At 46.3% G+C, this 13,631-nt stretch overlaps 1 protein-coding gene and 1 pseudogene across 8 annotated transcripts in view; one reads left to right on the plus strand and one right to left on the minus strand.

Moving 5' to 3' along the window:
• The window catches only part of FARP2 (FERM, ARH/RhoGEF and pleckstrin domain protein 2), a 101,321-nt gene that overhangs the window by 67,359 nt on the left and 20,331 nt on the right, over window positions 1–13,631 (plus strand). For all 8 annotated transcript variants that reach the window (XM_036320477.1, XM_036320479.1, XM_036320478.1 and 5 more), the window contains exons 13-14: window positions 138–195; window positions 930–1,182. In XM_036320477.1, the coding sequence (XP_036176370.1) occupies window positions 138–195; window positions 930–1,182 (311 nt within the window). The remainder of the gene's footprint in view (window positions 1–137; window positions 196–929; window positions 1,183–13,631) is intronic.
• Window positions 4,412–7,274, minus strand: LOC118661439 (annotated as a pseudogene).

Genomic DNA, 13,631 nt, shown 5'->3' on the forward strand with positions numbered 1-13,631 from the left:
GCCCATTTCTAGCTAGATGCCTTTTGGCATATAATCAGAGTCTTAGCCACATTTCTGTGTGAGCTCTTTCTTGTGGGCAAAGCACGGTCAAGCAGGAATCCAGAGGGGGCAGCTCACAGCTTGTTCTCTGTTTGCAGAAGACACAGCAGGACGCGGACGTCCGGCCGCGCTCTAACTACAGAATTGCCAAAGCAGGTAAGTCCTTCTGGTTAAAACCGACACCATGTCAGTCCCCTGCACTCTTTTGGGAAATAATCTGGCAATGTTGTAACAAGAGTCTTAAAACTAGTTGTATCATTTACACAGCAATTCCAGTCCTGGGACTCTGTCTGCAGAAAGGAGTCCTAAGTGAAGAGAAGGCTTCATTCTTGGAGACAGGTGTCACAGTGTTACTTGTGTCCCTTTGATGCACTCAGGAGCCATTAAAAGTCTTGTTTTAGAAAAATAGTGTGACCAGGGACACATTCAAAACATGTCACTAAATAAAACTAGCAGATCGAAAAGAAGCCCATGACTCTCATTTAATTAAAAAAGACAGTTAGACACAAGGAGACAAAAGGCTGGGGAGCAAACCTCACCATATCATCTGTCTGTCATCTCCATGTGATAGGATTCCAAGGCTGATTTTTTCAGTCACTCTTGGCAGTCTTTATTTTCAGGGATGGGAGTTTTCTGTGTTGTGAACATTTACTTCCATAGAGGAAAAATGGCAGGATAAAGGATTGTACACAGATGATCCTGGTCCTTTTGGACACCTGTGTGCATGACAAGTCTTTGGTAAAAGGGAAAGTCCGACCCCACTGTCCTTTGTGGAAGTTGTGATAGAAATGTGTGGACTTACTAATTTGGGCCCAGTTAATTTTGCAACTTTTTAATGGTGATTTATAAAATTATGTTCCTATTTTTCTTTTCTTAATTTTGATCCCCAGAGCATCTCCTTCACTGAGGGCATGAGGACTTCTGCGTCCCCATCATCAACACATGCCTCCTTCTATTCAGTCCCTACCTCCCCCGTTGCCCCTCCTGGCCGGCCCAATATCAAGGACAGCATCATCTCCCTGACGGAGCCCCAGGCTCCCCACACCAAGAGGCCGGCTGCAGAGAGGACCTGCGAAGCCATGGAAGGACCAGACATGAGACAGGCCCAGCCCCCAGGGCCCCCTGCGCTCCAGCCTTGTCAAGGTGTTGGGGTTTGTCGTGTTGTGAGGAGTTGCAGCCCCAGCAGTCCTGGGGGGCAGAGTCACAGTGCCTTAGCCCTGGGTGCAGGGGGGTACAGCAGGGAGTGCAGAGCTGCTGGTAAAAATGACCACAGCAAGGGAGACTTGACCACGAGCTCATTCCCCTCCATGGGGGAGCACCCATGTGGTCGGCAGGGCATTGGGAGGAGCCCTGTTTTCACATTGACAAACACCCAGCTGCAGGTGTCTGAGGAGTTCATAGATGACGACCCAGCAGACATCTCTTTCTTTGCCGGAGGCTCTGAGGCATTTTCTTGCCCATATGGCAGTTTGGCCTTGCAGACCCCTTTGTGTGGTCACCCACGCTCGGCCCAGTTCAGCCCAGACAGGTACTCTACTGAGGCAGCGCCCATAAGCATAGAGCATGGCTTTGAGTTTGAAGGAGAGAGTGGCTTTGGCAGTGTGCACCCCTCAGACACGTCGGAACTGTTGGAGGTGAAGGCCCAGGCCAGCCTGATGCAGAGCCTGCTGAGCCCCTCCCAGAGCAGCTCCCTCAGCCACCTCCCACTGCTTGGCCTGTCCGTGCACACACCCAGCTCCACCAACCAGTCTGAGGCCAGCTCCATGGCCAACTTCCCCGCCTGCTCTGTGCGCTCTGAGGCCAGCTCAGCCTTTCAGTTTTCTGACATCCTCGACCAGTTAGAACAGCTCAGTTACCCGCCCACGACGGCTGAGGACTCTAGCAGCACAGACACAGACTCCTGGGGCTCTGAAGCCGAATCCCCCCTGGACGTGAGCCTTTTCTTTGGCAACTGTTTTGCACAGACCAGTGGAGAGAGAGTCATTTTCGATTTGCAGAATAATTTAAAGAATGTGAGTCCAGGAGAGCAGGTAAATCAAAGCCCATGTTGACCACTCCCAGCCTTCACAGGCTGCCCTGCACCTGCTCGTGCAGTGAGCTCAGACTGTTGGCTTATATCCATGGCTAGGGATTCTTTCTTCTCCTAATTCTCTGGTCCAGTATTCTGTTTTGAATGTCACAGAATTAAAACTTTCACTTGGAGTGATGTTTAAAACTATGCATCGAGTTTAGAATAGATAAGTGTTTGCAGTTAGTCCCCCTGGGAGCTGGTGAATTAGTCTTGCAGCTATATTTTTCTTGCTGTTTTTTGATTCAGCTGAAAGCTGATGCTGTCCACTTTCAACATCACACAGTCTGACTCATGTTGATCTTTAGTAGAATGTGTGTAGTCTGTCTTTTGAGGCTGCTTTTTAAGATGAGGCATGCTGCCACAAGTCATTGGATGGAAGCTTTGCCTGGTTTGTCCAGCCACTGCACGAAGTCCTGAGTGAGCCAAATCCTGGTGTCTCAGTGCCAAAGGCATTGTCCCATTAATGACTTGAGACCCAGAAAGAGTGCTATGTTTAGGTAGTTGGCTTGGAGAGGCATTGGTTTACAATGCAATTGAACTCTTTCCTTCTGTTTAGCTTAATTGGGGGTATAACAGGTATTTGGTTGAAGAAAAACAGAACCAGACGCACTGGTTGGCTTGAGAGTTGTAGTGTAAGCTCTCATCCAAGAACTGTTTCCTATCAGAGTGGGTTATTCACTAAAACAAACAAACATCCCAGGACCCCCTGAACATCAAGGGCTCCCGCTTTCCTTATGAGTGTTGTTTCTTGTTGGCCAGGGCTGTGTAATACACAGTCCCTAGCCGTCTCTCATAGCCCCCATCATGGACATGGACTTGTCCCCAGGCAGTGGGAAAGGCAGGTTGAGGTGGCCATACAGGCCCCTTCAGTTCCCCATCTACACCACTGTGGAAGGTGGGCAGATGCTCACAGCCCGCACTGTACACGTCTTCTGTGGCTGTCGGAAGGAAACCCCTGCTGTGCAGCCAGGACCTCAGGTGACTGCACTCTAGCCCTGGGCACATACTGTTCAATTTGTCAAGTCCACGGATTAGGCTTTGGGTTTTGTGGTTTATCCTTCCTGCTCTTACCTAGGAGAGCGATACCATGTTTAAAGGTTTATTTTCTTCCAAGGCCTGTGGTGACATCAAGCCTACAGCCTCTACTCCTGTGTGAGACTGTAACTCTGTGCCTGGGTGGGTTTGCTGTGTGACAGCACGTGCTCTCAGGGACTCAGAGCTGCCCTGGGCCTCTTGTGAGGCTCACTCATTCTCTTCTCATCAGTGCTGGTCCAATACTGGTGGGGTTTTAGCTAAATGTATTGAGAAATGTCCTGGTTTTTGTAGCTGCCTTAAACCTGCACCGCAGTCTAACTCTCATCCAGGTCTCTGGACTGGTGTCTGGGGTGTGCGGCTGCTGCCCATTCCCTCCCGCTTCAGACCCACCTCAGGGCACAGGGTCATTCCGAGGGGCTGGCTAACCTCTGAAAAGAGACCGTGGGACTCTCAAGAGAAAGGCGATGTCGTCAGAATTGCTCTTTAGAGTAGCCTGTTCAGGACATTTTTCCTCTGTGTCACTCAGAAAGCAAAGTTTGGACTTGTGTGGTGAAGACAATGAGCATATACATCTAGAATGCTTTTCCTGGGCCTCAGTCCTATGAGGGCTGCCCAGTCCTTCACCTGCTATTGCACAGTGATACTTTCAACTAGCACAGGGGTGGGCAAACTTTTTGACTCGAGGGCCACAATGGGTTCTTAAACTGGACCGGAGGGCTGGAACAAAAGCATGGATGGAGTGTTTGTGTGAACTAATATAAATTCAAAGTAAACATCATTACATAAAAGGGTACGGTCTTTTTTTTTTTTTTTTTTTTAGTTTTATTCATTTCAAACAGGCCAGATCCGGCCCGCGGGCCGTAGTTTGCCCATGGCTGATACTAGCAAGTTGCCCTTTCTTCTTTTAACGGAGTTAAACTGTATACAAGGAGTGGTTATACAAGTACTGAAAAGGGTGGGGAAAAGGCCAATGGGAAAGAAGAGCTGGCAGTCAGGAGGGGCCAGCAGGACCCAAAATACCTTCAGGAGAGACTCCAGCTTTTTTCCTGACATGACCTTCACGCATTCCAAGTCCTCCCTCTGGCTGAAGGGGCCGTGGCGCTCCCTCCAGACCATGATGAGCTGGGCCTTCTTTTGGCCAATGCATTGCAGGCTGTGCAGATCCCAGGCTGGGATATCCAGTATTGTTTGGTACCCATGGACTAGTAGTTCCAGGCTGATCTGTAGCTCCCAGAGTCCTCAGCTTTTCTTCCTGGCATCCAGGCACTACAACTTTCTCTTGTGGCTTTTCTTCTTTACGATATGGAGGTTGGCATCTGGGGATGCTGCCTGCTCCTGAATCTGTTGTAGGGGAACCACCACAACCTTTTGAGGGGCTTAGCCACTGTGACCGTGTGGCGGGCAAAAGGGTCAGAGCATTGTGGGAGAGCAATTCTTTTTCTCTTTTGGGTCCACAGTTTCCTGGGCCCCGCACCTTGGCTTCCAGTTTTGTTTTGGTTTTTTTCATCTTAATTAAGCCTTTCAATTGCCAAATCCTTCTCTCTCTTTTTTTATTAATGTATTTTTATTGATTTCAGAGAGGAAGGGAGAGGGAGAGAGAGAGAGATAGAAACATCAACAATGAGAGAGAATCATTGATCGGCTGCTTCTTGCATGCCCTTACTGAGGATTGAGCCCACAACCCAGGCATGTGCCCTTGACCGTAATCAAACAAATGCCTTCTGTTCACAGACTGACACTCTATCCACTGAACCAAACCAGCTAGCGCTGCCAAGTCCTTCTCCTCCACTGTCTCCATGATCACCATTCGCTCTCACTTTGGGGTGCTCAGCAGCAGGGTCTCCTGGACCCTCTGGCAGCCCAGCAGAGGGCCCAAGCTCAGGAGGCGCTACAGCATGGCCAGTCCATGCTACTTAGCTTCTGTAGGCGCTGAACTTCTGGGAAACAGAAGCTGAAGGTACCAGGGGCTCAGGATTCCCAATCTGTTCTTCCTCAGGGCTTTGAGCTCTCTTTGCCTCTGAAGGGCCTACCAGTTCTTTCTGAAACAGTTTAACAGGTGCCAAGACAGGAAGCTGTAGGCTCTCATTGGTAAAAGGTCAGTTGATCACCTCCTTGGACCTGGCAGCAGAGTTGAGTGTAGAGACTATGTCTAGGTAAAAGCATCTCTCAGGGGCAGTGTTGGCAATGAGGATGCCATAAGAGAGCGAGCTTGCTGTCCTGATAAGGCACAAGAGGGAGGCCCTGGTTCAGCATATCCACCATCTTGCCCAGGACAAAGAGGGAGGAGTAGATGGTTCCACTCTCCTTCAACCTCAGGCCCTTGCTGCCTCTGCACTGGTTGTCCTCTGAGCCAGCCAATTCTATCAGGTAGTTTCCCCTCCCACTGAGGAAATGGGGCCAAGCATTCTCGCTGATCCACCTTAACCAGGAACACAGCATGACTATGGGAGGAGTGCTGGCAGGAAGTGCTGTTCAAAATCAGCAAAACTAGTGATGAGCTTCAGTATGAGCCCCGAAATAAGTATGTTTACTCGACAGTCTTCTCAGATCACCAGGTCTCCAGAGACAGGGTTCAGGAGATCTAACACCTTTTCCTGGTAGATCTCTACGTGGCCAGCCCTCGGCACCCTCCTCTTGTGTGAGCTGTAGGAATTCCATGAGAGCTGGGGAATCATCCAGGTGGTTCTGGGCTGCCCAGGGTTGTGTGTGTGTCCACAGGCCAGCACACAGGCACTCTGTCCTTCTAGCACATGCCTTAGATGGGCTGTAACAATCCAGCATAGGTGTCCTGCTAAGAATGCCTCTCTCCGTAGAATGCATCAGACTGACACTTGAGTCTCCTGATGGTTCCTCCAGTTGGCAGTCTCTAGAGCAGTGGTTCTCAACCTTCCTAATGCCGCGACCCTTTAATACAGTTCATCATGTTGTGGTGACCCCAACCATAAAATTATTTTCGTTGCTACTTCATAACTGTAATTTTGCTACCGTTATGAATCGTAATGTAAATATCTGATATGCAGGATGTATTTTCATTGTTACAAATTGAACATAATTAAAGCATAGTGATTAATCACAAAAACAATATGTAATTATATATGTGTTTTCCAATGGTCTTAGGCGACCCCTGTGAAAGGGTCGTTCAACCCCCAAAGGGGTCGCGACCCACAGGTTGAGAACCGCTGCTCTAGAGAATAGCAGGCCCTGTACACAGCGGGTATCATTTGCTCCAGATGTTCCATCTGCAAATGGCATCAGTCACACAGCCTTATCCGAGCTGGAGGCAGGTGTCCTTTGGCTCCCACTTGCTTAGCTGACAGCCACCAGCTCCTCTTGCTAAGCCTAAAGTCACTAAGTGAGTTGCAGAGATCAGACGTGCCCCTTATGTCACCTATCTGAGCCAAGGAAATCAGCTCAAATGTTCCCATCTTTGTAACTCAGCATTCAACATGTCGGAGTAAGCAGTAAAGACATGGTTGGTCTATTTCTTAGTCAATTTCACCCAAGGTCCCATATCCTGTAGGTTCAACCGTTTGTTAAGTAGTTCCCTATCCTTTCTAGAAGCTTAACCAGGGAAAGATCATCGCATCTTTGAGCTCCTGGTAGGGCCCTTGTTTAGACATGTCAACCTGGGTTATAGGTTCAATCACTGGTCGGTGTGCATGCAGGAGGCAGCTGATGGATGTTTCTCTCCTTTTTTCTTTAGGGCACCCACACTAGTGCCCGAGTAGCAGGTCAGATGTGGGCTTGAGTCAGCCCTACATCCGGCCTGGTGGCCACTCCTGAGTGCAGCCAGGCTGCAGGTGGTGGTTCATGCTCTTGTCCTGGAGATTCTGAAGACACGTTGTGTAGACCTCTGCCCAGGCCTTCCCATAAAAGGATTTGGTTTGGTTTCTTCAATGAAACTTTATTTTCTAGAGATTATTTTTTAGCTCTTTGTTTATAAAGTTTTCGAAATTTACAGAAACAAGAACGGTAGTGCTTGCCACATGTGGCTGGTAGCTGTTAGCTCCCCTGACAGTAGAAGACCCCTCCTCTGTGCCAGTGGCTTGTGGAAGAAGTGGTCCTTCCTCATGCCCACAGCCTGGCCCGCCCCTCGGGCCGCTCACCTTGGCCTGGATCTGGAGCTCATCAACCGTTGCCCTCCCTCCCACTGGCCTGGAGGGCCCACAGCACAGGAAGGAGCCCAGGGTCCCAGATGCTCTGTGGACATTGCTGGTGAAGGTGTCATTTTCAGATCCAGGTTTAGCTTTTTGGCAGAAATTATTAAATTTTACTTTTTGGCAGAAATTAAATTTTACTTTCCAGGGTATTCATAATATTTTTGAATTTACAGCTTTTCCTTTATAATGAAATGATTTACTTTAAAATTACTTGTGGCTTTCTTTGGTTACTGCTCATAGATAGCTCCTTTCATTTTTGAGGGCTTGTAAACATCCCTCTGACTCAGAGGGACTTCTTTAGAAAGGACCATATATCCTGCTCACATTGTGGCTTTCTACTCACGGCAGGTCATGTAAGCAGTGACCTTGTTGTATTTGATCTTAGTGAGAATTGGTTTGTAGCAAATACTCAGACATCCAGAACAGCCCAGAGTGAAGGCCACGAGGCCATGCCTGCTGATGGCTATTGATCATGAGAGGCCTTTGTGTTATGCAATGACGCCACCTGGGATCCATTTACCTGGATGACAGGATAATTGTTGTTTTCCCTTTTCATCTGTTGATATCCTTTGCTCGACCCAAGGCCTTACACCTGACAGGAGGGCATGTGTGCTGGTATGGCCAGCTGACCACAGGCCTGCGCCGTCCCCACACTGCCAGGTCCCCAGCAGGCTGTGCCTGTTGTCCCTGCAGAGTCCACCTCTAATCCAGGTAGAATATTTATTTTTATTAGTTACCAAATCTATTTTTGTATTTAAGCTTCCAAATCCAGGTATTCTACCAATCTGTGAATGTTAAAATCTAACAACAGTTTAGCTCCATGTTAGGAAGAGTGATGCATGGGACAGGATGGTGTGCAATGGGAGCACCTCTAACCATTAGGTATTTATGGGCACCTTTTTTCTCTCTAAGTACAGAATCAGCTTAGGGTTCCCTTTTCCACTGAACACACATTTAAAAAATAGTAATGACAGAGAGATGGGCAGTAAAAATAGCACACCAAAGAAGTTTAATATGAAAGATGTTTAAGCTTGTTGGTTATGTCACGCCCGTCATTGTCATCTTGCAAAGGCCTTTTGAATGGCTTTGGTGTGCAGGAACATTCTGCTCCCAGTGCAGGCTCTCGGCTCCTGCTGCCCAGCGGTGACTGGAAATGTCCCGTGCCGCGGCAACGACCTTGTGCTGTCAAGCACAATGAACCGTTCCCCTACATGTTATATGTAGGTGACATGTGATGCCAAGTCTTTTGTCTTCACGGTACGGTTATTCCCTCCTCGTTTGTGGAACTTAAATTGTTACTAGATCAATTACTTCATAGACGAAATGTTAGTGTTTTCTCAGGCACTTAAAATTGAGGATTTTAGTATCTGTTCCCAAAGCCATGGAGTCTTACTTTGCTGGGATTTTGCTTGGCCCTTGTCCTGAAGGTACAGAGCTTGTCACAGCTCGCTGTGGTGGCCACTGTTGGCCCCTCTTGTCACACAGTAGCTGTGCCTTAAGTGTCCCCAGGTGCTGTTTTTTTTTGTTTTTTTGTTTTGTTTTGTTTTTGCATGAAAGCATCTACATTCCCCTAGAAAATGGAGAGAGAAGGAACTGGCGTTTCATTATGCATTTGAACTTGTTCATTCTTTAAAGAAACATTATGTTGCCTGGTTTGTGGTACTTATAAAGCTTGTTTTCCATTGAAATTGCCATTTATAAATATGCAGATTGTACTAATTCAGAATTTTTTAATTGTTTATTCAATAAAATAAGGACATATTTACTATGAATTTTTAAATGGGCTTTTTAGCTTTCTTTCCCTCTACTTGGTTATAGTTTTGACTTACATAATTAAAAATTATTTCTCATGTTAAATGAATCCCTGAAACGGCTCTTCACTTCATAGGCTTCTGAGCAGCAAACAGGCATTGTCTGTTTCACATGTGGACAACATCCCCAGAAGGTCATTGGGAGCAAGGAGAGGGCTTGCTTTTCTCAGCCTTAGTCTTCTTTCAGTGCTTTCTGTGGGCGGGTGCACAAGTGGATGGCAGTCGCCTGCTCTAAGCTTGAGGCTCTGGCTGAGGGCAGCACTGTTTACAGCCTTGGGGTGAACCATGTAGTCCCTGGGCTGGTCCTGTGCACAGAACACGTGCTGTTGGCTTCTTAATTCTGAAAAAGAGAACATTATTGCCTTTCCCACCCAGTTGGCTAGAACCCACCCTATAAAATCCCTGGCCCATGGTGTAGCCTCAGCTCGGATTCTGGACAGTCTTTACTCCAGCTCTGAACTTGTTTCCCACTCGGCTAACATGCTTTCTGCTGCCTCCCCAGAGCTGTCCCTGCGCTCCTGCCACACTTGGGTCATGGGATTGGTGATATCCTACCCCCCCCCCCCCCCCCGCCTCCTGGGCAGCAGCATTTGCTCCCTTGGGCTGTTCTGTGCTGCACGGGAGTGGGGGTGTGGTCTCCTCCCTGGCTTTTAAGGTGCCTGGCACATGCCAGTGGCCTTCTAGAAAAGACCCTTTTTGCACAGACTCCCCAAGACCCTGAGTGGGCAGTCACACCCCACTGAGAGAAGAGGGTGGTGAGTCACCAAGTGAGCGTCGGTTCCCTCCCACGTCAGGCCGGCCCTGGTGTCAGGCCGGCCCTGCTCCCTGACCGAGGCCCCAATTTGGGGATGAAGTGGTGATGGAAGCGAGTGGATCCTCAGAGAGACGCCTCTGTGACAAATCCAGATTTTAAGAAACTGCTCGAAAGCATTTCTCTATTGGCTCTGTAGGTTGCCATTAGGAGAGTGCTACTGTATGGCCTTTATATTTGAAGTATGTTATTTCAGATTACATTTCTTTTCTAATGAAAGTCACCTACAGACTTTTTCATTTATTGAATAATTTGCTTTGGGGACCTTGCTGTCATTGATCCAATAGTTTAGAGGATCTGTAATCACAGTTTTGAGACAAAAGGTGTCGTTTATTAGAACAAAGACACAGAGCTCCCTGAGACACCCATATGTGTGCACACACAGTGGAGACCCACGCCCAGCAGGCACCAAGCCAGGCACATGACCCTAAGTGTCACTATGTATCGGTTAATGCGCCTGTTTTTCTTAACAAGGAAAGAGTCTTGATTATTTAGAACAAACAAAAGAGAAAGCTAAAACATGCTTCTTGGAGCATTGCACGTGTTGATGTCAGTCACCCTCTGAACTTCAGGTCACCACGTGGGTCGTGGGCCAGGCACCCACTCCAAGCTTCCTTGTGTAGGCTTCACGGCCCCATGGAGAGGGCATACCACATGTCAGGTTCTCACCTGCTATTTTGTAGATGAAGAAGCAGAGCAGGGAGGTGACCTTTGCGAGAACACGGTATAAGATGAACTGATAATTGGGCCATTTTTTCTACTGCCCACTTATTTTTTTAAGCCAAATTTTGTGTAAAGTGACTCATGACATTCTAGTCCAAAAATGGAGCCAGAGAGTTTTCTGCTAACTCAACAGCAAGCTCACATTCACCTGGGTTCTTGGGACAAGTCAGCCTTCCCTACTCTCATGGGATTACTGAGCCATTGTTCAAGCTATAGAAGGAATTTCTAGATCTTATGCCTCCTACTGTCACATTAACCTTCAAACTTAACCTTGAGTCTTCCAAACTGGAGCTGATTCTTTCTCCACTATTATGCAAAAAATGTTCAAGATTATTTATTATAGAGATTTGATGAAGAGGATTTAAAGGTATGAAACAAAAGTAATGTTAACTTTCCTCTAAATGTGATATTTGTCTTTCATCACCTAGTTAGATGAAGAAAATGAAGTTAAGCACAACGTATAATACTGTGCTTTTTAAAATGACATTTCAAAAGTTGTAAGATAAATATTTAGAAATTTTTGGAAATAACGAATGCCACAAAGCAAAGAAAACCAACTGCCAGAGGTACTCACTGCCGAACTTGAAACAGATTTAAATTTAAGCTTTTGTAACTTGCAGCCTTGAGAACGGAGCCTGTCTGTGAACACAAGTAGACAATCTGACCCGCTCCAGCAGAAACTCGAAGCTCAGTGAAACAACTACCGCTTGTGTCTGTTACTTTCAAGTAACCAGATTTGAAAATTGAAGAATTTCCAAAAATTCTTTGTCTACCATTTCTTGATACCATAGTGGTCTGGAAGCTCGCTCTGTGTCTAAGTGGATGCTTGTCATAGGGACTCTTGTAACGGAGAACAACATCAACTCTTCCTGCCTGTTGTTCAGTAGAGGACCTTGGACACGGGTCTGTTTTTACAAAAATTTCAGGTTAATTCTTCACCATGTCAGTTAAGGGTAAGCATATTCTGTGATACCTAAAATTCTGAAGGCATCTGCCTTTTATCCAGGTGCTCTAATGTGCATTGTGAACACGGGCAGGATATTCAGAGGCAAGGGAGCGCTCATACACCTCTCACATCATCCCAGCAGGCTGGGGCTACCCCAACATCAATTCTGGGGAGATACCTGCCGAGCTGCGGTCCACGCTTGTTTCTTGGTGTGGAGTGTGTGTCAGCGATACACACAGTAGAAAGATTGGCCACGTAGGTAGGGCATGGGTACACGATGTACACTCAGACAAACTGGGTGTAGATGGGTCATTTGCTTGAAAAAATATCTCCTCACAGATTTGTTGACTTTATCTTGTAGGATCTGTGTTTACATAATTGGAAGGAGGTGGTATGACTTACAACATTGTGCTGTAGCTGACAGATTTAATAAAGACAAGTGTTTAATGGCAGTTTGTGGTACTTTTTAATCTGTTCACTAAATTGTGAGTTGACAATTTTTGTGAAATAATAAGTATCTACAATGCTAACATCAAATGATGACTTTTAACCTTCCAAATGAGCAGTCCGTCCTGAAAGGGGTCTCTCTCTTTTATGAGTTCTTCACAGAGGGGCTGTTTACTGGGCTGCATTCTCTAATCTGACAGCTTTACTAGCCCGCACTGGCCAACATAGCAGAGAACTGGTCACCCATCTCCTCAGCTTTCTCCTGCTATTGAAAAATAAAGTCAAGTTTTGCAGCAACTTTTTGGTGAATTGCCAACTAGTAATTTGCTATGGGACTGCCCATCTCCAAGGGAGGTGCTGTGTGCGGTGCTGGTAGACGGGAGAGTAAACAATGACCTTGTACTTCCTTTCACAGCCAATGAGCATAAAACATCTTGGCTCTCACACCTTGAACAATACAATTGTGAAGAATAAATAGATCAGTTATTAGTCACTTCTAGACTTTTTTCTAAAATTTCAATGTGTGAAGGTATCTCATAATGCAATTTTGGGCTTATTAGGGACAAAAGGGTTTTGGAGTGCAAATCCTAAGTAGCTCATCTTTGGACACATGCCTCTTCTCCATGTGAAAAGTAACTGTGCCCTCCATTCGGGTTTGGGCCCTCCAGAACTTACAGAGTGCACCCGGCCTGGTGTGGGAGGATGGGTATAGGAATTTTGTTATTTTAAGGTGGCTTAGCATATTTTAAATATAATAAAAGCAAATTCTAATAAACTGGTTGTTAATTTCATATCTTATTTTGTCCAGGTTTTCTAATGTGAATGGGTGTTTCATCATGTTTTAAATCTGTCAGTTGTGAGAAATTCCAGAGGTAACTGCCGTCCTGGCTTTGGTAATTCATCGCTGGAAGCACTCGGTGGCATCCCAGCTCCAGATCTGTCAATGTGAAAATAGGGCCCCGCCAGCCCGCCGCTGCCTGGGACGGCTACTGACTCTAGTTCAGTTGCTTATGACTGTCTGGGGAGCAGGAAACAGGTGTGTCGGGTGTTCACAAAACTCCTCTACACCTGTCTACACACTCCCATGTTTTGGGCTAAATAAACCAAGCTTTGGTTTTATAAGCTGCTCACTAGGTGACTGCATCTGAAGTCGTTAGTGGTAGTGTTAGAGGATCTTGCTTTAAGCCATTGTGTAGGGAGTGGGCAGCCACCACGGGCTCGAATTGAGTTATTTCTATCCCAGCATTTTGTAAACTGACTTAATCATAGTTAGAAATAATGGTAGTTTAAGTGTTAAAACACTCTACATTTGGAAACTTAAGGTAATTGTCTATCTTAAGGAGCTTTTAAACAGCAGTTACATTTTTTGTTAAAACTCTGCTTTAATGGTATCTTTAAAATTCGACATTTAATAGTAATTGTTTTCCCACAGAGGGGAAAAAAACATTAGAAATAAACCTTTAAGAATTTTTTTTAAATAATGGATAAGAGAATTTTTTATTACAAAATGTATGATAGAATATGCCTCATCATTAGCCTTTTTAGAACTAGGCCAAAATTTTGGTTTCTGTCTAATCAAAAGTGAACA

This window comes from Myotis myotis, unplaced genomic scaffold (genome assembly GCF_014108235.1).
Source record: "Myotis myotis isolate mMyoMyo1 unplaced genomic scaffold, mMyoMyo1.p scaffold_m19_p_8, whole genome shotgun sequence".
Taxonomy (NCBI): Eukaryota; Metazoa; Chordata; class Mammalia; order Chiroptera; family Vespertilionidae; genus Myotis; species Myotis myotis.